Source organism: Giraffa tippelskirchi, chromosome 11 (genome assembly GCF_054371585.1).
Source record: "Giraffa tippelskirchi isolate mGirTip1 chromosome 11, T2T-mGirTip1v1.2.pri, whole genome shotgun sequence".
NCBI lineage: Eukaryota > Metazoa > Chordata > Mammalia > Artiodactyla > Giraffidae > Giraffa > Giraffa tippelskirchi.
This window is the reverse complement of record NC_137285.1, coordinates 104,549,312-104,572,459: the sequence shown is the minus strand read 5'-3', so window position 1 is coordinate 104,572,459 and position 23,148 is coordinate 104,549,312. Positions and strand designations below refer to the sequence as shown.

Below are 23,148 nucleotides of genomic sequence, written 5' to 3'. Positions count from 1 at the left end.
TATGTATATCTATGGCTGATTCATGCTGATGTATGGCAGAAACTAACACAAAAATTATAAGGCAATTACCCTCCAATTAAAAATAAATTAATTTAAAAAATGAGCTTATTTACAAAACAGAAATAAACTAACAGACATAAAAAGCAAACTTACGGTTACCAAAGGGGAAAGGGAGGGGAGGGATACATTTGGACTTTGGGATTAACAGACACACATTCCTACATATAACATAGATAAGCAGGGACTTCCCTGGAGGTCCAATGGCTAAGACTCCATGCTCCCACTGCAGGGGGCCTGGGTTCAGTCCCCAGTCAGGGAACTAGATCCAACATGCCACAACTAAAAAGGTGCCACGTGCTTCAACGAAGATGGAAAACGCCGCTTGCCACACTAAGACCCAGCACAGCCAAATAAATAAATAAATACTTTTTTAAAATAAAAAGTTAAAATAAAATAGATAAACAGCAGATAGCACAGGGAATTATATTCAATATCTTGTAATAACCTATAATGGAAAAGAATCTGAAAAAGAATATATGTATAACTGAATATATGTATACATATATATATATATATATAAAACTGAATCATGTTGCTATACACCTGAGACATTGTAAATCAATAATACGTCAATTAAAATTTTTCTTAAAAAGCCAAGGAATGGAAGGACATTCCAGACAGCAGGTAAACAACACATTTGATTCCTACAGAGTTCTGAACAGGGAGTGGGAGGGGTAAGGGGTGAGGAGAGAGGAGGCAGAGGACCCTGCGAATGTGGTTGTAGGGGTGACATTTTGGGCCTGGGGGGCTCCTCTAGCATCATTCCACTTCCCTAGCCACGTGAGCCAGACAGGCCTCTGGCTGCGTTACTGGACCCAGTACGGAACAAACCATTTCCCTCCCCCACCCCCTCAGCAGGCATGCTTTATTAGCTTACCATGTAAGCTTTATTAATGACATATAATTTGACTGGCCTCTTCCAGACAGAAGCACTGTGAGTCATGCTGTGGGCATGTGCTCTGTCGTCTGACCTCAGGATGAGGTCACAGGTACCACAGAGCCACAGCACAGAAAAGTGCCTTGGTCATCTCTGTCCCCCTGCACCTTGCACAGACCCTGACACAGAAAGCAGCACTGTGTTGAAGGAAACAATCTCTAGGTCCAGGAAGGCTGGAATTCAGGGAGAGTGGGTCCATTTCAAAACATGTTTGAAAGCTGCCCCGCACCTCCGCAGATTACTGGGACTGGGAGTAGAAATTGAGAAGGCTCTCAGTAGCAAGAGCATAGCAACTTGAGGGCTTGCTCAAAGCATTTCTCCATGCCTTGGTTTCCTTCTCTGTAAACAGAGGAAATGATCATACTCCTCCTCTCAGCCTCAGGGGGTTGCTGCAAGAAACAAAAGTGCTTTCTTCGCAATTGTGCGAGCCACTCTATGAATGTTCTCTGTGCCTGAATGGCCCTTGTTGGCTCTGGAATGGCTGTTCATTTCCTTTAGCTCCTAAGGGAATGTACAAATGTGTGAACTTGTAAGTGTTACTCTTTTGAAAGTATTTTAAATTTCATCCTAAAAGAGAAAGAAGGGACTTCCCTGGTTGTCCAGTGGCTAAGACTCTGCGCTCACAATGCAGGGCCCCTGGGTTCAATCCCTGGTCAGGGAACTAGATCCCACATGCTGCAACTAAGACTCAGCACAGCCAGATAAATAAATATTAAGAGAGAGAGAAAGTAAAAATGAAGAATCGTAAGACTATATAGTGGTGGGATTTTGTGCCTTCTGACTTACGGGAGCCATCTATTGGCATTATGCCAGGGAGAAGGTGGCACCCAGAGTGGCCCTTAGAGCTAACTAGAATTCCAGGAGCTAGGACTCAGACTTCCCGCTTCCCAACCCCCACTCCCACCTCCATAAGGAACTCAGTTAGTCCATCTTCAGCCAAGCACCCAGCCAGTCATAGATTGGGCCCTACCATACCCAGGGCACTTAGCTCTGCCTGTGGCACTACTAGGGTATTCTGGGCAACTGGTAGGACTGATGCTGCCCTTTCCTTTAGTCCCCAAGCTCAGGATCAGGAGGAAAGAGGGTGGGACAATGTATTCCTTCTTGGGTAATCCTGCTACCAGCACTTAAGGGCTTCCAGACAATTGCCTACTTCAAATCTCAGGCCACAATGATAGGGACAGAGTACAGGGACAAAGTAGGTGATTAAATAGTTAATCCCACTAGGGGATTGTAAGTATAAAAATATGGGAGACCCCTGTAAATTAATGGGTGCTCAAGAAAGCAGATTTCCTTAACTACAAAACCACACAGGCTTGTTTAGCAGTGAAACCATGCAACAGAAGCACAAGACATGCTCCAAAACAAGAAAACAATGGTTAATGATTCCTAGGACATGCTCTCTGCACTCATAAACAAAATTTGGTCCATAATTTGTGGACCTAGCTTGACCCTATAGGGACAAGAAAACTCCCCTGCTCAACCTGGAGAAGAAGGAGTTGATGATAGAAGCATGACGTCAAAGACAAAGAAGTTCTTCTCGCCTTCTTCATTTTTCCTTTGATTATAAAACTGTAGTCCAGTAAGTTCTGGGTGCAGCATTCCTTGCCCACCTGCTTGTAAGTCTCACAAGCATCCTAGTCTAATGAATCATTTCTCTCTGTCTTCTCTGTGCTGAGACATAAAAAATTCTGGTAACAGAGGTCTTCGGAGCCCCCAGACCACACCAAATGGTTTCAACCAGAGCAGTCCTCATGGCTGATGGGTTGGCCCTGGAAATGTGGCTCAGTAAGAAAGAAGTGAAGAGGAAATGGGGAAAGCTGTGCTGAGCTCAGTAGGGTCCCTGCCACTCTTATCCTGGGGCTTAGGCCCCTGGAGCTTTCTGCTTCTCACTGCCTTCACGACTCCTAACCTCTCCTCTCCCTCATAGGCACAATCGGGGAACCAGGGTTCAGTGAGTTCTGAAAAGACAGCCAGGTATCAGTCGGGAAAGAACACACCCAATGCAACAGACACAGAACCCGTGTACACAGCTTGCATATGTGTGTATATATGTGTGTGCTCCCCTGTGTCTGACTCTGCAGCTCCATGGACTATAGCCCTCCAGGCTCCTCTGCCCATGGAATTTTCCAGGCAACAATACTGGAGTGGGTTGCCTTTTCTCCTCCAGGGGATCTTCCCCACCCAGGAATCGAACCCACATCTCTGGAGTCTCCTACATTGGCAGGCAGATTCTTTACCACTAGTGCCACCTGGGAAGCACAGAGCTTGCAGATCCACCATAAATAAGCATCATCAGCTAATGCCAAGGATGAGGCAGGAGGCAGAAGACCTGGTTGCCAGAACTGATTCCGACTTCCATTAGCTCAAGGCCCTTTGGCAAGTTACTTAACCCAAGACTCAGTTCTCTTATCTGCAAAATGGCTTGCCACGAGAGATAATGTGGGTTTGATCTGAGACTCCCTTGAGATAGTGAACATAAGCATTTGTAAGATGTGGAGCATACTATAGATACCTCATAAGTTACACACTCACCAGCTTGATTTCCATCTAGGATTTCCCATCCATTGCCACAGCTCCCTAAAGTGCATAGACTTCTTGTCAAGAGCTTTGAAGACTGCCTCGTAGCCCATGGTACCGAGTGTCAGACCCACACACATTTCCACACAGCATACTGTATAAATATAGGTTTTATTAATAATGAGTGAAATCCCACAAATACAATGGGCATCTCTGTGTGATGGGGAGACTCTGTGGCAGGGTAAGGAAGGTACAGAGGTATGTGCACAGGAAGAAAGGGTGACAAGTGCCCTAAGGGAAGAGGAAATCAGAAGTAGAATGAGCCTGGACCCCAGCCACCCCAGGAAAGTCAGACATGTCCTAGGTGCATCTGTCACTCTGGTGCCCTGGCCATGCTGCTCTGACACCCAGGGCCCACTTAGCTGATAGGAAGCAGGTAGCAGGACATGGACAGGAGTTTGAATGAGCAGCAAGTGGCCATGGAAGGGGTGGAGGAGTGACGTTGCCAGCTTGACACACAAAAGAAGAGACATGGGGTGGCAGTGGCCATGTCCAACTTATGCTCGTGCTTTGTGCTCGTGTGGGGTCCTGAACTCCAGGGAGCTGGTACCCTGTGCCACCCCAGGCTTGGGAAGGAGGGAAGACTGGGGGGGGTAGACACCTGCAGCTCCTGGAGACGGCCTGGGCAGCACCAGCCTCATCCTTAGAGTCAAAGTGGGAGCCCCAGGAAGAGGTTGGCACTGGCCTCCCCACAGCACCTGCCACCACCAAGCCACCATCACCCTTCCTCTGAGCCATCAGGGGGATGGCGAGTGTGTGTAGGGTTGAGATTGCCTGTTTGTGTAGTGTATATGTGCCTGTAACCCAGGAGAGGGGAGGGAGCACTGCGGGACCACATGAACAGCAAGAAAGGAGGCTTGAGTCTTTGCCCACTCACCACCAGCCCCCCCACCCCCACACCCACCCCGGAATAAAGTGCATTCTCCACTTCCAGCAACAGATGGGAAAAAAACAGAGACATTATTGCAGAGGAGCCACAGGCCCAGCCCCTACCAGAGAGGTCCGGGGGACAGCCCAAAGCGCCAGGCCTCTCCAACCCCTAGGACTGGGAGGGATGGTCCGACAGATCCAGACACCTGTCCCAGCAGATTGTCCAGATCAGCCAGGGTCTAGGGGTGGAGAGAGGTGAGGAGGAGGAAGAAGAGACTTCCAGAGTCTGTCCCTGCCCCGTTCTAACAGGACATCCAGGAGACCTCACCAGGACCCAGCCCTAGAACCCCAACCTTATAACAGCCAGTTTACAAACACTTGTGTGGTGGAACCTCAAAGAGGGGGCCACTTTGGTCAATTGTAAGAGGGGGCCTGGAGAGCCTGGGGCTCCCAGGCAGACAACAGAGGAGGGGGTCGGGGGCGGGGCAGGAAGGAGGGTGGCAGCCTCCTAGTGGTCTTCGCATGCAGATGTTGGAGAGAGGAGGGAGGAAGCTACAGACCGCATCAACTTGGAAAGACTCCTGGGCATGGCAGAGAGGCCTGGCACCCCCACCCCTAGGGCCAAGGCTGGGAGCATAGTCCGGCAGCCAGCCTGCGAAGGAGCTGAGAGAGAGGAGGGCCCAAGTCTACAAAGTTAAAACAGTCCCGAAGGGCTGGGGCCCAGGCCAGTGCAAAGCTCTATCTCTCGGACTTGACTCGGTAGCGGAGCACAAGGTACGCCAGCAGCCGCAGGGACAGGAAGAAGATGCCCAAGGCCAGGAAGTCTATGTAGAGCTTGCCACCCTCTACATCCATGGCTTGGAGGACGCTCTGTGGCTCCTGGAAAGGGCAGTATTCCTTCAGGCAGCTCAGATCTTCTCGCCCCATGCCATATATGGTCAGGATCACACCCTCGAAGCCATACCTAGGCAATCACAAGCATCAAAGCAGGACACAGAGCACAGGGTCCCTGTCGCCTGGGCAAACTGCCAGAGGCCAGGTGCAATCTCTCACCTGGAGGTACAGCCTCCTGCAAGGAGGAGCAGGGGAAGATGGTAAGGGGAGGGGTACTGACCTGACATAGGAGAGGTAGGAGCTCCACTGCAGGTAAGTGGGGATGGTTTTGAAGCTGACGAAAAAACCGGAGAACAAGAGGACGGGGACAGCGGTGACGGGACCCACAAAAGTGGCCACCTGCAGGGGAGGGAAGGGGACCGGGCCATCACAGGGGTGACCAGAACAGACTCAGGACCGGGGTTGGGGGGCCCAGGCTTCCCAGAGATCCATCCCACTCCTTGGGCCAGCCCCTGCTTCCTCCCACCAGACTCCAACCCCTCTCTTGGGGGTCCCCACGTGCCAGGCCCTCACCTGTAGGGAGTTGGAGGCAGCTCCAATCAGCATCCCCAAAGACTGGGCCACCAAGGCTGTGGAGGCAGCCAGGGCTAAGAAGAGCAGGAATCGGCTGGTCTCAGCTGGCTGGCTTGTCATCCAGTACATGATACTGCAGTACACGGCTGGGCATATCACCTGGGGAGCAGGCACGGGGCTGGGCAGCGGCCAAGACCCTCAACTCCACCCAAGCAGGAGCCTTTAGGACAGCAACTGCTAGAGTGTCCATGCCTGGTCCTCTGTACTCCTGCCCATGCTGTCACTTGAGCTTGACATGTGTCCCCTTCCCTGGCTCTAAGAACCTCATTCATCTTCCATCAGACCCACTCAGACCCATGCAGGCCTGGAGACTTCTTTGAAGGTCCATCCCATCTGGACCAGTGTATTCCTTATATTGTTAATTACTTTACGTATGAGAGCCTTTTGTCCCCCTGTACGTGCTAAGTCACTTCAGTCGTGTCCAACTCTGCAACGCTATGGACCATAGCCCTCCAGGCTCCCCTGTCCATGGGATTCTCCAGGCAAGAATATTGGAGTGGGTTGCCATACCCTCCTTCAGGAGATCTTCCCAACCCAGGGACTGAACCTGTGTCTCTCATGTCTCCTGCATTGGCAGGCAGGTTCTTTACCACCAGCGCCACCTGAGGAGCCCTTTGTCCCCATCAGTTCCTGGGCAACAGGGACCGAGACTACCAAGTACAGGAGTGAGGGTTGTTCCCTGTACAAGGCTCTCAACCAAGAGGCAACCAGAAGTCAAGCCCCAGGTGTACTCTTCTCACCCTGCCATGGTGCACCCTCGCCCTGGGGAAGGGACACCTTTTCTAATTTGCTCAAAGGTACCCTATGGATCATTGGTGACCCTGGTGCTTGGAAGAGGGTGGCGGTGGCCATAACAATCAAACCCAGCCAACATTATTGGGTACTTCAGTATGTGCCAAGCACTATTTTAAGTACTTTACCTGTATTAACTCATTTCATTCTCATAAACAATCCCAAGGTAGATATTATCATCATTCTATTTTACAAATGGAGACACTGAAGCAAAGAGAGATTAGGTGACCTGTCCAGTGTCTCACAGCTAACAAGGAGCAGCAAGGCTCCAGAGCCCATGCTGTTCTCTACTGCCTTGAGTAAGAGTCATTTGTAGGGCTATTGTTTTCATCATTTGTTGTTAGTCCTCTCTTATTCCCACTGGAACATAAATTCCACGAGGTCAAGACTACTTCCATCATGTTCGTTGCTACACCCCCAGTGCCTGACAAAGAGCCTGGTGCATGGTTGGTACTCACCACCTCTTGCTAAGTGAGTAGAAGTGAAGGAAAGGATGGCACGTAACAAGGTTGAGGGGGGCCAGGAAGCAAGGATGGAAGGGGCAAGACAGGAGGGAGGCAGCAGGGAGGTAGGAGGAAGAAGCTCACCTGGAAGGGGACATCAGCCATGGTCTTGGCCAGGAAATACACTTTGAGGCTGTACCAGTAGTTGAGATGCTCCCTCATGAAGACTGCCATCTCTAAGGGGACTGAAGACACAGGCTGATGAGGCATAGCACCCTGACCCTACCCCACGCTACCCACGCCCACCCACGCCCAGGGCATCTCAGCTCACAGGTGAGCACAGTTGGCATCAAGGCGGCAAACATGAGGAAAAGAATGGAGAAGAAGAGGCAGCCGGTGTTGTTTAAGACCTTGCTGGCATCGTTGCCAATGTGCAGGTAGAGGAGACCAATGAGCACGCCAATCACCACATGGGATATGAACCGCAGGGGGGTCAGGACCTGTGTGGGGGGTGATCATGAGGAGAGAGGATGGATCACAGGCTGGGGATGGGTGAGTCACACTTCCATAGGAATGTGGGTATGCCCTCACGGGCACAAAGACCCACAGGAGCACTGCGGCGCTGCTGGGAGAGGGATCCATCACCATCTCCACTGCTGGGATCCTACACCACACAAGGCCAGGCCAACACCAGCCTCCCCCTCCTCCACATTGATGTCTCACCATGTCCCTGAGGATGGACAAGAAGCTCCTTTTGAAGAGGATGCAGAACTGCGTGAGGGTGCTGGTGGCAAAGGTGTGGCTTTCAATGGTATCCACTTCCTGGGGAGAGGAAATTGGATCAGGTGAGCCCACCCCACCCACCCACCACGTAGCCAGCTCAGTTGGTGGGAAAACCCCTGAGCCTGTCCCCAGGGACAAGGGTCCTCCAGAATTCTCCACCATTGAGCTGGGTACCTGGAAGCTGGCCTTCGAGGTGTGAGTCAGAGTGATTCAGAGAGACACAAAGAGGGAGTAAACAGAAGTGGGGAGGGAGGAGACAGAAGGGGAGTCAAGGACACCGGTGGTGGCTACTAATAGATCAATTGTTTATTTTTAAACTTTATTTGACTGAGCTGCATGGCTCGTGGGATCTTAGTTCCCTGACCAGGGATTGAACCACACCCTAGGCAGTGAAAGCACAGAATCCTAACCACTGGACTGCCAGGGAATTCCCCAGTCATTCTGGGGAACTTTTAATCCATTGAATACATTTATCCTAAGGCTATAATACCTTTATGCAACCAGTTTCATGATAATATTTTTAACAATGGTAATGATGACAACAGCAACAATAACCCTCCTGGTCCCCTGGGGTCACAGTATCTCATTTAAGGAAAAGAGCCAGCTAGAGTAGGAAGAGCTTTGTGTGACTAATGTAATTAGTCCTCCCAATAAACCTGTGAAATAAGTATCATCACCCCCAAGTTAAAGATGACAGTAAACCACACTGGCCACGAGGCCAGAGACACATTCAACCTTGCTTACCAGGTGGCACTACAGTTGCTCGGTAAGAATTTGTTGAATGAATAAATGAATGAGAAAGCCGAAGCTCAGAGAGGTTAAGTAATGTGCCCAAGGTCACACAGCTAATAGTAGGTCTATTCCAAGTCCTGGGCTCTTCCTAGTACCCAGCAGTTGGGATGCCTCTGGGGCACAGCCTCTCCGGCCAGGCCATGTCCACGGTCCTGTCTTCCCTCCCCCACTCTGCATCCTGCTCCCTCCACCCCTACTCACCGGAGGGCAAGGGGGACAGAGGGCGGGGACCTCATTCTTCTCAGGGCCAGTGTTCTTCTCTGCCATGGTACAGAGCCCATTCTCCACAGCCCTGAACAGCAGGGGGTTCAGGTCTCCATACTCGCCAGAGGCCACCTCGATGACTGGGGGACACAGAGTGGGTGCACTCAGCTAAGATCTCTCCTTGCTTCCGAAGGGCAAGCCAGCCCTTCCTTGAGTATGTGTGGAAGGCAGGTGACAATGAGATCTCTGCCCCTGGGAGGTCCAAGTACATGATCTGGACCCCCAGGTTTGGCCCGCCACCATATCCCAGCCAGGACCACCAGGCCCCTACTCACTGAAGTCAGCCGGGTTGTGGTAGGTGGGGCAGTGCAAACCAAGCCCCTTCAGGTAGGGGATCAGGTTGGTGACCATGCCCTTGAAGATGCACTGACCCTGGCTCAGGATGTAGAGCTGAGGCGGAAAAAGAAGGGCAAGGAAAAGAGCACAAGTGGGTCAGGCAGGTCCCATCACACCTTGACTGACCCCCGGCCCTCTCCCCATTGCTGATCAGTCACCTTTGAGTCCCAGAGACCCTCACCTTGTCAAATATCTCAAAGAGCTTAGCACTGGGCTGGTGGATGGTGCAGATGATGGTTCGGCCCCCCTGGGCCAGGGACTTCATGAGGGACGCCACTTGGAAAGAGGAGGCACTGTCCAGTCCACTGTCCAGAGAGAGGCCACCAGGGGGCAGGGTGAGGTGGGTATGGCCAAGAGAGTGTCTGGATGGGGCAGCTGCTATGAGGGCGAGGGAGCTGGCAGGAAGGGGGTCACTCTGGCCACCCCTATATCCCATCCCCTATATCCCTATATCCCCTGAATTGTATGATTCAGGTGTCTGGAGGTACCAAGAAGCCCAGACTATGGTTAGGTGCAACAAGCAATTATTAAGCATTTATTGAATGCCAGGCACTGAGATTACAAGGATAAATAAATAAGACATAGACTCTGGTTGGAAGGGAGAGAGAGAGAAATGCACAGATCATTTGAGACAATGTGGACAATGCTGTAGAAACAAGGGGTGAAAAGTAGGGGAGAATTCACCTCCACTGTACAAAGGTTTGGGAGAGGAGTCAGAGGAGGTTCCTGAGTGAGGCTGGCAGAAGGAAGAGCTAAGCCAGTTGAGGGGGCAAGGGCAGGTTCAGTGGTGAAGGACATTCCAGGCAGAAGACACAGCATGTGCAAGGCTCAGAGGCATGGAACACATGGCTTGACGAAGAGAATAATAAGCAGTTCAATCTTATTAGAGCATAAAATACAAGACAGTGCGAAGCAAGATGTGAGGCCAGAGAAGTAGGTTCAGCCCCAGACCTTGTAAGTCCTCTGCCTTTATTCTGAGGGCAAATGTGAATTGTTGCATGTTTTTAAGCAGAGGAGTGAGTATTGCCAGACTTGTCTTTTAGAAAGTTCACTCTGGTTGCAGTTTGGAGGAAGGATGGGCTGGGAGAGACTGGAGACAAGGAGAGAGGAGTCTGTTGCAGAAATGCAGGCAAGAGTTGATGATGTCCTGAATTTTAGCCCTGGCACTAAGAATGGGGGTGGGGTGAATCTGAGAGATGGAGAAAGAAGGTAGACTCAGCAGGACTCTGTGATTGATTGGCTGTGGGGGAGAGAAGGAGCGGGTGGCATCAATCAGGGAGGACATGGGGATTTCTGCGAGGGTGAAGGATAGGGCTGCTAGGCAACAGGCTTGGCAGGGGTGGAGCCCTTCTCTGGCCCCAGGAGGCTGCAAACACGTGCTCTGGTCTCCAGCAGCAGAGCAGATGCAGCCTCCTATTCTGGCTCTAGGCTGAGGGGAGGGGGCAGCCCAGTAGGAGAGGAGGGGAGAAATACCTGGTGGGCTCGTCAAAGAACATGACAGGTGGGTTGTTGACCAGCTCCAGGGCGATGGCCAGGCGCTTCCTCTGCCCGCCGGAGAGCAGGGCTGTCCTCGTGTGGGAGCAGGACAGCAGGCTGAGCGCCGTCAGGATCTCCGTCACCTGGCCCGGCCCCCCATCCAGCCCAGGTCAGCTTCAGAGTCTCTGCTTCCCCCCAGCACCACCCCGATGTATTTATTTATTCAAAAAAATTTTTTAATTGTTTTATTTTTTTGGCCACCCAGCACGGCATGTGGGATCTTAGTTCCCTGACCAAGGATGGAAACTGGGACCCCTGCAAGGGACATGTGGAGTCTTAACCACCTGGCTACCAGGCAAGTCCCACCACCCCAATTTAAATAAGCATCTCCCTTAAACCCAGCGTCCCAGCCTTGGCCACCCCTCTCCTCCCACCCAAATTGAGGGCACCCCAGATCTCAGAGCCTGGAAAAGACAGCTGCCTTGTTTCCCATCCCCACCCCCCTACCCCCCCACCCCTCCCCACTCACCAGCTCCTTCTTCACCTCCTGCTTCTCATTCAGTTTCAGGTTAGCAGAGACCTGGGGCCCAGAGAGGAGGTGGATCAGATATGCATGGGGGCGAGCACAGCCTTGACCCCTTGGCCAATGGAAAGGGTGGGGACTGCAGGCGCCTGGGGGGAATGGGAGGAGGAGATGGCTGTCCAGCCCTCACCATCATGGCTTCCAGCACCGTGAGGTGTGGCAGTAGCTTGTCTTCCTGCATGATGTAACAGGACATCTTGCGGAAGGTCCTCAGTTCCCGCGGCTTCCCATTGACCAGGATCTGCCCCTTCATTCCAGACTCCCTGCAGGAACGTCGTCAGTTAGGGATGGAGGTCAGGGTCACTTCAGAACCTCTTCCGTGCTCCCCAGGGTACCTCTCTTCCTGGGCCCTGCCCCCATTCTACCCCAGCCTTGTCCTTACCTATATCCTGCCAAGAGGTTCATGAGCGTGGACTTGCCAGCCCCTGAGGGGCCCATGATGCCAATCATCTCCCGGCAGCAGAATTTACCGGATAGGCACTTAAGGAGAGTCTTATAACCTGCAATGTGGGAGGGAGGGAGGAACTTTTGATCAGCGCTACAGTGAACAGAGACACCTCAAACTCTTAGGAGCCATGGCTATCAGTGAACTAGGCAGTCTCTACTCACTGTGACTTGGTTAGGATGGCTGAGTGACCCTCAGAGCCCCAGTGATAACCTGTACCCTCTCATTCTGTCCCCCCAGAAGCAACCACCACTAATGTCAACGTACCCAAGGTGACAGTGCTCTTCTGAAAGCCATGGGAAAACCCCCACATCCGATGGGTGGGTATGGAGAGGGGATCCAACAGAAGACCCTACTTCTCTTCTACGAACACGACAGTCACTCTCTCACCCACTCCGGGAAGACTTTTCCAATTTTCCAGTCTGAACTGGCTAACTGTCCTCTATTCCCACAGAAGTTCTCATATGCTGGCATGTTTGTTACTTGAGGTGCCTGCCCCTCAGCCCCCTCCCCCAGCCTCTTAGTCAGTGAGCTCCTTGGGGACAGGGTCTGTGTGTGACTCATCTTTGTAACCTTAGCATTTTGGCTGGCATGTACTAGATGCTCAATAAGTGTTTGTTCTGAATGTGTGTTCTCAGGGCCTTGGCCTCCTTCTGAAAGTCTTTCATCAGCGTGCTCTGTCTCCCCACCAGGCTTATCTCTGCAGCCCCTAATGTGGCCCAGTAAAATCTCACCTTTCACTCATTGGGAGGCAGCATATGCATTAAGACTACATATTTGGAGTCAGTTGGAACTGTATTCAAATTCTGACTCCACACTCACCAGCTAGCTGTGTGACCTGCGTCAAGTTGCTTAACCTCTCTGAGCTCCAGGTGCCTCATTTGTAAGGTGCCTCATTGTAAGATAGATAGTATCTATCTCATAGGGTTGCTATAAAGGTTCAATGAGATAATATACGTAACGTAGGGCTTCCCTGGTGGCTTAGTGGTAAAGAATCCTCCAATGCAGGAGAAATGGATTCGATCCCTGTACTGGAAGGATCCCATATGCCACGAAACAACTAAGCCTGTGCACCACAACTACTGAGCCCATGTGCCGCAGTTACTGAAGCTGCACACCCTGGAGCCTGTGCTCTGCAACAGGAGAGGCCTCCACAACGATAGGCCTTCGTACCGCAACTGGAGAGTGGCCCCTGCTCGCCACAACTAGAGAAAAGCCCGCACAGCAACAAAGACCCAGCGCAGCCATAAAGAAAGAAAAAAAAAAAAAATATATATATATATATATGTAAAGTATATGACACAGTGCTTGGTACATAGAGCGCATTAAAAGCAAGTGACATTTTAATGTTAATTCCATGTGACAATGCTTATTGATATACATTACATTCCAAACTCTGTACCAGACACTCAATCAAAAAACAAAAAAACAAAAAAATGAGGAAGACACAGTTCCTGCACTGAAGACAGTGATAGCCTAGATAAAAGAGATGGACAAGAAAACATCTATGGGGACTTCCCTGGTGATCCTGTGGCCAAGACGCTGCGCTCCCAATACAGGGAGCCCAGGTTCGATCCCTGGTCAGGGAACTAGATCCCCCATGTCCAAACCAAGAGTTTGCATGCCACAACTAAAGATCCCGCATGCCACAACAGAGACTGAATATAGTACGGGTGGCAACTAAGACCCATTACAGTCACATAAATAACAAGTAATTTTTAAAAAAATAAATCATCTGTAGATCTGAAAAAAAGATAAAGTAAGGGTTATCATAGAAGCATAAGTCTTGTGCAGTGAGAATCTAGAAAATAGAACTGATGAGGGTAGAGGGGCAAGGGGAAAATCAGGAATGGCTTCATGGAAGAGGTGGCATTTGAGCTAAGTGTTGAAGAAAGAGCAGCATTTCAAAATCGAAAAGGAAGGCAGAGGCTTTCCAGGCTTTGGGAGGAAAACGCTGCTATATAACAACATATATGCAATACAATCCAGGGAGCAGAGGGCAGAGATTCCAGAGTCAACTGCCGAGACAAGGGGTAGAGAGGAAAGATGAAGCCAAGGAGGCTGGCCTTGCCTGCCCTGCTTACAGGCCTGCCTCAGTGAAGTTGAAATGCCAATCCCTACCAGCCAACACTCACTACCACTCTCTTCTGTCCCCTAAGGAGCCCAATTCCCTCTCCATTCTATCTCCTTAGCAGAGGCAGTGAAGGGATGTGATCTTTCACTCTCCCTCTACAGCACCCAGCTGTCCCTCTGAACACATTACATCAGACAGGGGATCCTCTGGTGCCCACTGTGGGATCCTGATCATACTAACTTCCTGGATGGTGCTTTCTGGTTTACAAAGCTCATTGCCTCAGTCACTGCTGTAGCAACATGGATGAGGCAGCTAGGGCCCAGAGACATTCAGTGACACCCAAGGTCACACAGCAAGTTCTTTACTTGGAGAAGGGATGTCATGAATTCCAACCCTCTGCTTCAGTCATTGTCACCATCAATCAGAGAGACGTGTGGCCGTGCACACCGGCATATGCCTCTCAGAGCTACTCACAAGAAGTGATTTCTTTTGCAGGGGAAGAAATTGGCAATGATGAACCTTCCCCTCATTTAATCACTGCCAAGCACTTGATTGAACTCTGATGCCGAATTCAAATATCGTCTTAATGCTTGCCTTTCACAAAGCATTTTCATCGCTATCATCTCAGCTGAGCTGCACAAGCCCATGCTGTGGATATTCTTATCATCCCTGTTTATAGGTGAGGAAAGTGAAAGCAAGAGCGGGTAGGCAGTCTGCCCAAGATCACGCAGCTTACAAGTGACTAAGAACCCATGTCTTGGGACTCCTGCTGGACCCCAACTGCTCAACCTGGGAAGGGCCTGCTTCCCAGGCTTTCAGGATGGAGACCCACCAGAGTTCTAGTTCTGCCTCCATCAGTAACTCTCTTTGCAATTTTATGAAGTCACTTAATCTTTCAAGGCCTCAATTTCCTCATCTGTAACATAAGGATAGTAATATCTCTTCCCAAGGGCAAAATAAGGTTATTATGACTATTAAGTGAGATTAATAATAATTAATAGAAAAGTGTTTTGAATATCAAGAAATGTCATATATAATTAGGAGAGGCAGGTGACAAATTCTGACCTGGGAAAGTCAGAATCTCCCTTTCTCCATGCCCCTTATTCTTTTTCCTCTTGAAATGAATGAATGTGCCTGCGTACTCAGTCGTGTTCAACTCTTTGTGACCCCATGGACTGTGGCCCACCAGGATCCTCTGTCCATGGGGATTCTCTAGGCAAGAATACTAGAGTGGGTTGCCATTTCCTTCTCCAGGTGATCTTTCTGACTCAGGGATCAAACCTGTGTCTCTGCGTCTCCTGCATCGAGAGGCAGATTCTTTACCACTGCTTCTAATTGCTCTCTGTCCTCCAAAAAAAGGGACAGGTATTCACGTGAGAAAAGCAGGCAGAGAGAGGAGTACAGAGGGCAGAGAGAGGGACAAGGGATGCAAAAAATGGCAGAATGGCCAGTAGAACAGAATAGGGCTGGCAAGGGCAAAGGAGGGCAGGACCTGGTCAGGGGTGCCCATTTGTGGCTGGTGAGTTGAGTTGAAGCCACTAGAGAGTTGGCCCATCTAGACACTTCTTTTGTATTTTCATTTCTCCTGAAACTGAAAGTGTTAGTTGCTCAGTCATGTCCAACTCTTTGCGGTCCCATGGGCTGTAACACCCACACTCCTCAGTCCATGGAATTCCTCAGGCCAGATCACTGGAGTGGGTAGCTGTTCCCTTCTCCAGGGGATCTTCCCAACCCAGGGATCGAACCCCGGTCTCCCACATTGCAGGCAGATTCTTTACTGTTTGAGCCACCAGGGAAGTCCTTAAAACTGTGAGGGTTAAGAAAATAACAGGTACCTCCTCATTGTGCCCAAAACTGGCCTTAGGACCAACAGCACTGAGCAGAGAGCCCAGATATCTCAAATTCTAGTGACTCAGACCCTGTGATCTTTTGGTCGCTCATGGGAGTGAGGGTAGGGAGTACAGAGAGAGTACAGGCTCAGCTCTGCTCTGAAGCACCCTAAACATTTCTTAAACCTCAGAGAAGAATGTCCCAGCTCCATCCCTGATCCACACCCAGGCTCTGGGGAAACCTCAGCTTCTCTATTCCCAGCTCAACCTGCCCAGAGCAGGGGGATGGGGTGAGGGGCAAAAGGTGCAAGAGATGAGGGAGATGGTGAGGATTCAGAGAATTTGGGGCCCCAGGCAATCCCATTACCCACCTGTCCTAAAGATAGAAGCAGTGGAGATGGGAATGCTTAACAGGGAAGATAAGAGAGAGAAAGGAATACTGCAAGGAGAGCTGAAACCTGGCTTCTGGTCCTCACACTGCCACTTTGTAGCTGTGTGACATCGGTCAAGATACTCAACTTCTTTGGGCCTCAGTTTTCATATTAGCAACATAGAGGGGGCTTCCCAGGTGGCTCAGAAGTAAAGAATCCACCTGCAAAGCAGGAGACCCAGGTTCTATTCCTGAGTCGGGCAAATCTGGAGAAAGAAATTGCAACCCAGTCCAATTTGCCTGGGAAATCCCATGGACAGAGGAACCTGGAAGGCTACAGTTCATGGGGTCTCAAAAGAGTCGAACAAGACTTAACAACTAAACAACAAGATGTCACCTATCCTACCAACCCTTGACCCTCCCTGCCTCGGAGAACCTCGGCAAGAGTGAAGAAGACGGGAATGAGAACATCTTTTAAAATTAGCAGTGCTCCATAGGTCCGAGGATTTTTGCTAACCACTGAGGACAACCGCTGCCACACAGCCCAGACTTTCTCATATCCACCCTAGAAGGCAGGAGCTCTACCTGAAACAAAGAAGGACAACTCCTCAAGGCCCAGAAGCGATAGCATCAACTTAAAAGAGGAAATAGCCCATTGAACCTAGTGTCCCATGGTGCTTACAGGTGTGAAGGGAGCTCAGACCCTGGCACCTCAGCTGTGCACAAAGTAAGTCAGGGGCTGAGATTTTAGTGGACTGGCTCCTGCAGGATTTGCAGAACAGGGGACAAACCCAGGCCTCCTGTTCCAGAAGGGGCAACTCATGGGGGCCCACAGTTCCCCACCAGACTGCTCCCTTACCCCGTTTGCGCCAGCAGGGCCCCTCCCTCACGGAATAGGACAGCTCCACGAACTCAATGTCCACCGCTGAGCGCTTGGGTAGGTGGGAGAAGCGCTGGGCTTCGGTGATGTGGTTCTCCACCTTCTTCAGGTGCCTGGTCAGCATAGGGGGCTCCGCCCCGTCTTCCAGCACGGCCATGGCCACAGCTCCAGGTCGTAGTCCACAGCCCACGGCCTCCCGAGTCTTCTCCGCCATCACGCCAAGTCCGGCCTGAAGGCAGAGGCCCTGCTCAGTTTGGGGCAGACCTCCATCCCTGGCTCGGAGCTCCCTTGCTTTCTCATGTGCCCTTGCCTCCCTGCCTCCTTCTCAGGGTAGATCGGCTACCGGAAGCTCCCACATTCCACCTCCAGAGCATCTGCCCTCCACCGACCACCACTCCCCGCGCAGCTACGTTCAGTTCCCACCGCTCCTCGGTCCCGGGCAGCCCCAGCCCCAGCCGGGCCCCTCGAAGCCCGCACCCGCTCCCTCCTCCCCGTGGAGGCTCTGATCTCCTTACCCCGCAGGCCAGCAGTCTCTGGGGACTGGATGGGGCGCGGGTGGGGGGTGGGGGCAGGGGGGCGGGGCGAGGGTGCAGAAAGGGCGGCTGGCAGAGGCTGCCTGTTAGGAAATCAGGGTAGCAGGGTGACCGCAGGATGGACCAGGCAAAGGCGGAGGAAGAGGAGGCTCTGGGCCTCCCGCTGCGCCTCCCTCCCCATCTCTAGGCGAGGTGCCCTGGCCAGTCCCTCCTGCCGGCGGCCCTGGGTCCGCGCGCCCTGGGCTCTCGCCTCAAACGGGCTCACCACCCGGATTCAAAACCCGCACTGCCAACTAAGCCCCGCATTGGGGGTCATTCCCCTCCAATCTTCCGCAAGCCTGGTCACCTTGAGTCGCCCCGGGCTGGTGCAGAGCTGAGATGATGAGCGCTGCCACGGCTGAGGATGGAGACTCCAGGTCCTCCTTACCTGCCTCTGGATGCGGCACTGAGCCCGGTGTCCCGGCTCCCGAACCCGGCGGCCGGGCCGGGGCGGGGCCGGGGCGGGGTAGGCGACAGGGTAGGGCTCGAGCCTCAGGTCAGAAAAGAGATGACAAGTCTGGGGAGGGGCGACTGGGGCGTGCCCCTACCCCTCTCTGTCGTGCACACCCGGTTCCCCAAGCCCGATCTTTGGTGCCTTGTCCTCCCGAACCCGCCGGGCGACTGAGCTCTCGCCCAAGCTGCCGCCAGCCGGTCCTGCCGTTCTTAAAGGGCCCACGCCGCCCCGCAGCCCGCGGGGAACAAGGATGGCGAAGGGGAGAGAAGCGCCGGCTACGCGGGGTGCGGGAGAGAGTGCAAGTATGGACCCAGGGGATTGGAGACTGGGGATTGGTGGCAAAAGGCCGACTCGGAGGCGGTGAAGAGAGCTGAAGTCGCTCAGTGGAGACAGGTCCCTGGATTTCAGACTATACAATGGTGGTGGAGGAGGGGTGAGGGGGTGCAGATTCCGTCACTCTCAAGGGATTGTGGAGCTGCCAGCCTATCTGCATCACCACCACCCCCCCCATCAATTTCCCTCAATTCTGGCCCTTGAGCTCAGCATCCCCCGGGAATTCCCAAGCAAGAGTCTTGGGGCATCCTCCCCACCTCCCCTTTCCCTCTCTGAGGGCCAGGAGACCAGTCAAAAAGGGACAGAGCTGCTTTTGGAGAATTCAGAGGCCGCTCCAAGGTTAAACCGGTACTCAGAGCCCAGCCTGCTCTGACTGATTGCCGTTTAGTCACTAAGTCATCCACTCTTTGCCACCCCGTGGACTGCAGCAGTTCAGGCTCCTCTGTCCATGGGACACCCTCACCCCCATCCCAAGCAAGAATCCTGGAGTGGGTTGCCATTTCCTTCTCCACCTCCGACTGTAGAAATCTCGGTTCTCCCGGTCAAATTCGGGCCTTTAAGACAAACAATGCCTGATGCTGGAGGTACATGTGTGCCAGGGAGTAGAGCAGAATGCTGTGTTTGGCATCTTCTCACACACGTGTGCATCCTCACCCTCACCCTACAAGCCTTTAAGACCCCAGAGCACTCCAGGGGCTTCCCCCTGCCCTGTGCCTTTCTCAGGCATCTCCTCCTGGCCCCAGCCTGCCCCAGCCCCAGTCTTCAAGGGGTAAGTAGGTTAGCCAGCTGAGACACGTGACCTGAGCTTTTAAGTTCCCGCCTGTCACATAGCAAAGACGGATGGGAGGGGAGGCTGCTGCCACTGCTGAGGCTTCTCCTTACCGCAGCAGACAAGAGGTTACTAGCAGTCAAACCTCTCCTCCGTGGTCCCCCTCCTCCTCCAGCCTCTCTGCAGCCTGGAGGCTGGCGGCCCCTGCAGGACATCTCCAGGCCCCACCCTGTGACTTAGAGTTGCAAACAGATTTCAGGTCCAGCCCTCTCTACCTTCCTCTGATCCCATGCTCCACATCGCCACTGTTCCTCAGGACCCTCTATTCTCCAAGGTAACCTCCAGTCCTCTACTATAGGCTCCCCCACCCCAATAGTTGCATTATCTCATTTAATTCTCACAGTATCCCTATGAGGCCGGTGTTACAACAACTCTTTACAGATAAAGAAGCTGAGGCATAAGTTTCTGAGGTTTCTGAGGTTAAGCCATGTGCCAAGAAGACATATCTAATTGGTAGCAGAATAGGGCTTTTGCCCACTCTGCTATGAAGCCCCTGGAAACCCTGTTCCAGGACTGTCTCCCTCCACTTTCTGGACAGGCTGTTCATAACCTGCACAGCTTAAGGACATTCTCCTCCATTCCATGGCATATAACTTGACAATTTTCAGGAAAATTTCCTCCCCTTCCTTAGGAATGCTCTGTCCCCATTCCTCAGGACAGACTTCCCTGTCTTCAGAGATCAACATTCCCAATTCTTCTACTAGCTTTCCACCCTGTGTGATTCACATCCCCGGCCCCAGAGCAGTGGTCCCCAGCTTTGGCTGAGATTCAGCATCACTTGGGGATTTTCAAAAGATGCTTAGATAACACTATAAAGCAGTTCATGCTGATCTCTTAGGTTGGATCCAGGCATTAGTATTTTTAAATGCTCCCCATTGATCCCACTGAGCAGGCCAAGTTGAGAGCCACTACCCTAGATGAAGCTTCCAATTCCCTGGGTTAGAACACTTGTCGTGTGCCTACATGTCTCTTCCCTGGGACATTCTCTAGGACACAGGACACCCTCTCCCCATTTTGTGAACACTTCTTTCATGTCCTGAATTTGGAGTTGGAAGATGTGCATTCTACCCTTGGTGCTTTCACTAATTCTGTACTGAAGTAAATTTCTCCACTTCTCTGAGTGTCATTCAAGTGGTGGGGATGATGAAAATCCTGCATATCTACCTCAGAAGGTTCTTATGAGATTCAAGTGTTCAAGTGCCTAAATTGGTGATTTTTCTCCTCAAGAACAGATCCTACATCCTTATTCTCTAAGTCAGACTTACCATGGTTCAAGGTCATTTAATTTTCCCCAGAAGAATCTCTCATTTCCTTGGCAAAGGAGAGGAAACTACATTTGTTGAACGTCTTCTATGTGCTCGGCTTTCATCTTAGGGATATGAGCTCTGAAGAAGGAGCTAGGTCTCTCTCTTTCTCCCCTGAATTCCCAGAACCTGTACACAGAAAACCCACTCTATAGCTATCTGTTGACTAAACAGTCTAACCAGTCCTCACAACTTTAGAGGCCAGTATTTGTTACTATGATTGTTTTATTTGGCTCCACCGGGTTTTAGCTCTGACTGGCAGGATCTTCAGTCTTCATTGTGGCATGCAGGGTATTTAGTTGCTGCCTACAGGATGTATGGTTCTTTTTTTTTTTTTAGTTGCAGCACACAAACTCTTAGTTGTGGCATGTGGGATCTAGCTCCCTGACCAGGGATTGAACCTGGGCCCCATGCACTGGGAACGTGGAGTCTTAGCCACTGGACCACCAAGGCCAGTTATTATCCTCTCATGTTTCAGATAAGGAAACTGAAGCTAAGAAAGGTTAAGTACTAGTGTGAGGTCATACAACTCATGTGGTGGATCCAGGGATCCAAATTCAAGACCACACATTCTAAACCATGACGTGATCTACGATGTCAAGCTTCCTCAGTCCCTGGTAGTGTCACCTTCCCATTTTATGAAGCAGATCCATCTCCATTCTCCTAAACAGGCTTTTTCCCCTTCTAGGATACAAAAGTTTTCCAACCTTTTAGAGGTCCACTAGGGTAGACCCTTCCCATTCTGGGAGATACCTCCAACTCCCTCCATATACCTTCCCAGACAGGACTTTGATTCCATAGTATGCACAACTCTAACTCCTGGAAGAGGCCTTGTAACTCGAGAATAGTGGTTCTCAAGCTTAGCACACGTGAGTATCCCCTGGAGGGGTCCTTACAACACAGTCCCCTACTCCCTAGAGTTTCTGATTCAACATCTGGGGTGGGGGCAGAGAATCTGCATCTCTAATAAGTCCCCAGGTGATGCTGATGTTGCTAGTCTGGGAGTATACTTTGATTTCTCATCCCCCAAATAAACTTCCAATCTCCTACCCTGGGCTTTTCCTCAATGCCTCAGTGAACCTTCCCCCCTTTCCTCAAATATACCTCCTCCATTCCCTGCCATTGATCTTCTTCTGTTTCTAGGATCCTCCCCAATTCCTATTCCAGAACCTTCCCTCCCATCACCACCGAGACAGCCTCCATCCAGGACAGGTTCCCTAGACCCAGATAGGTAAGTGTTGACGGTAATTGGCTTATGAGGAACAAGGCAGAAGCAGAAAATTTCTGTCTCAGTTTAGTGCCAAGAAGTAATCAAGCAGATACAGGGTGCTCTGGGCACGGATTTGTAGGAGAAGCAGTTGATAAGGAGATTGATGGACCTATTGCGAAAAGGGAAGGGTATCAGGATCCTATGAGAGCTGGGCAGAAATTGGACTGAGGACTTTGGAACTGAGTCAGTTTTGCTCCCACCACCCCAGGTTTTTTGTCCACCAGGATAGTCTCTCATCTTTGGATAGATTATTATCAAGTGTATTTATCAATGGGCGGACCCTCTACTGTCTACTTGGGGAAATGTGAGAGAGTGGTGGATAAAGAGGGAGGTGTTGGAGGCAGGTAGTAAAGACGGGTATAGGTACCTGAGTCCAGGCAGTGGAGTGGTATCTACAAGGCAGAGTCCCTGATGTTACCTTAAAACAAAAAAATTATTGTTAGAACTTCCCTGGTGGTGCAGTGGACAAGAATCTGCCTGCCAAGGCAGAGGATATGGGTTCAATCCCTGGTCCATGAAGATTCCACACACCACAGAGCAACTAAGCTCATGTACCACAACTACTGAGCCCAAGAGCCCAAACTATCGAGCCCAAGTGCTGCAACTACTGAAGCCCGCATGCTCTGCGGCACACAACCACAACTACCGAGCCTATGTGCCTCGCCCCAGCACCTTAGAGCCCACATGGCATACTGCTGAGCCTGAGTGCTGCAGCCACCGAAGCCCACCTGCCTAGAGTCTATGCTCGGCAACAAGACAAGCTACTGAACTGAGAAGCCCGTACATAGCAACAAAGACCCAGTGCAGCCAAAACTAAATGAATTAGTTTTTAAAACCTCATTTAAAAATATAAGAATATAACATATATAACAAAATCAAGCAATATTGAAGTGTATTTTAAAAGTGTGATATTTCTCTCTCCATCTCTTACCTGTGATGTACTGCCATTTCCTTTTGATAAGAAGAAAATGAGGGGTTCTTCAAAGGAGCAGTATGCCAAGTTTCTCTGCCCAAGTCATTGTCTCTCTTTCCTTGAGAACCCACACACCTCTGCCTCCCAGTCTCAGCTTGCCATCTTTCTTTCCCTAGAACCTGAACTCCCACGACACTCCTTTGTACCCTTTGCATGGAACCAGCATGAGACCAAGTGTCTGCCCAGATTTTCTATGTGACATGTTTTACTGCTGCTAACACAGGGATTACTCCACTGGAGGGTGGGAAGAAAGGCCACAGTTAGTATGTGTTCAAAATGCTTTATTTCCCTGGGTCTCCGCTACTTCAAGGACCTCTGTCTCCACTCAGCAGCCTACTTCCTTGTGGACATACTCCGGAGTCTTAATGCTGCTGCTGCTAAGTTGCTTCAGTTGTGTCCGACTCTGTGTGACCTCATAGACGGCAGCCCACC

General features: G+C 51.2%; 1 protein-coding gene across 2 annotated transcripts; it reads right to left on the bottom strand.

Moving 5' to 3' along the window:
* Positions 1–3,671: 3,671 nt before the first annotated feature.
* ABCG4 (ATP binding cassette subfamily G member 4) lies at positions 3,672–17,204 on the bottom strand. Of its 2 annotated transcripts, none has more exons than XM_081541262.1 (14): positions 16,961–17,204; positions 11,766–11,883; positions 11,514–11,646; positions 11,330–11,380; positions 10,798–10,943; positions 9,506–9,629; positions 9,264–9,378; positions 8,926–9,068; positions 7,873–7,971; positions 7,481–7,649; positions 7,294–7,394; positions 5,855–6,013; positions 5,562–5,680; positions 3,672–5,411 (listed from the first exon to the last, which is right to left on the bottom strand). In XM_081541262.1, the coding sequence occupies exons 1-14, from the start codon at positions 17,193–17,195 to the stop codon at positions 5,186–5,188; spliced, it is 1,938 nt and encodes a 645-aa protein (XP_081397388.1). In that variant the 5' UTR covers positions 17,196–17,204; the 3' UTR covers positions 3,672–5,185. The 2 variants fall into 2 exon arrangements, with proteins under 2 accessions (XP_081397388.1, XP_081397389.1); XM_081541263.1 differs by lacking the exon at positions 16,961–17,204 and adding an exon at positions 12,655–12,709.
* Between the last annotated feature and the right edge of the window lie 5,944 nt (positions 17,205–23,148).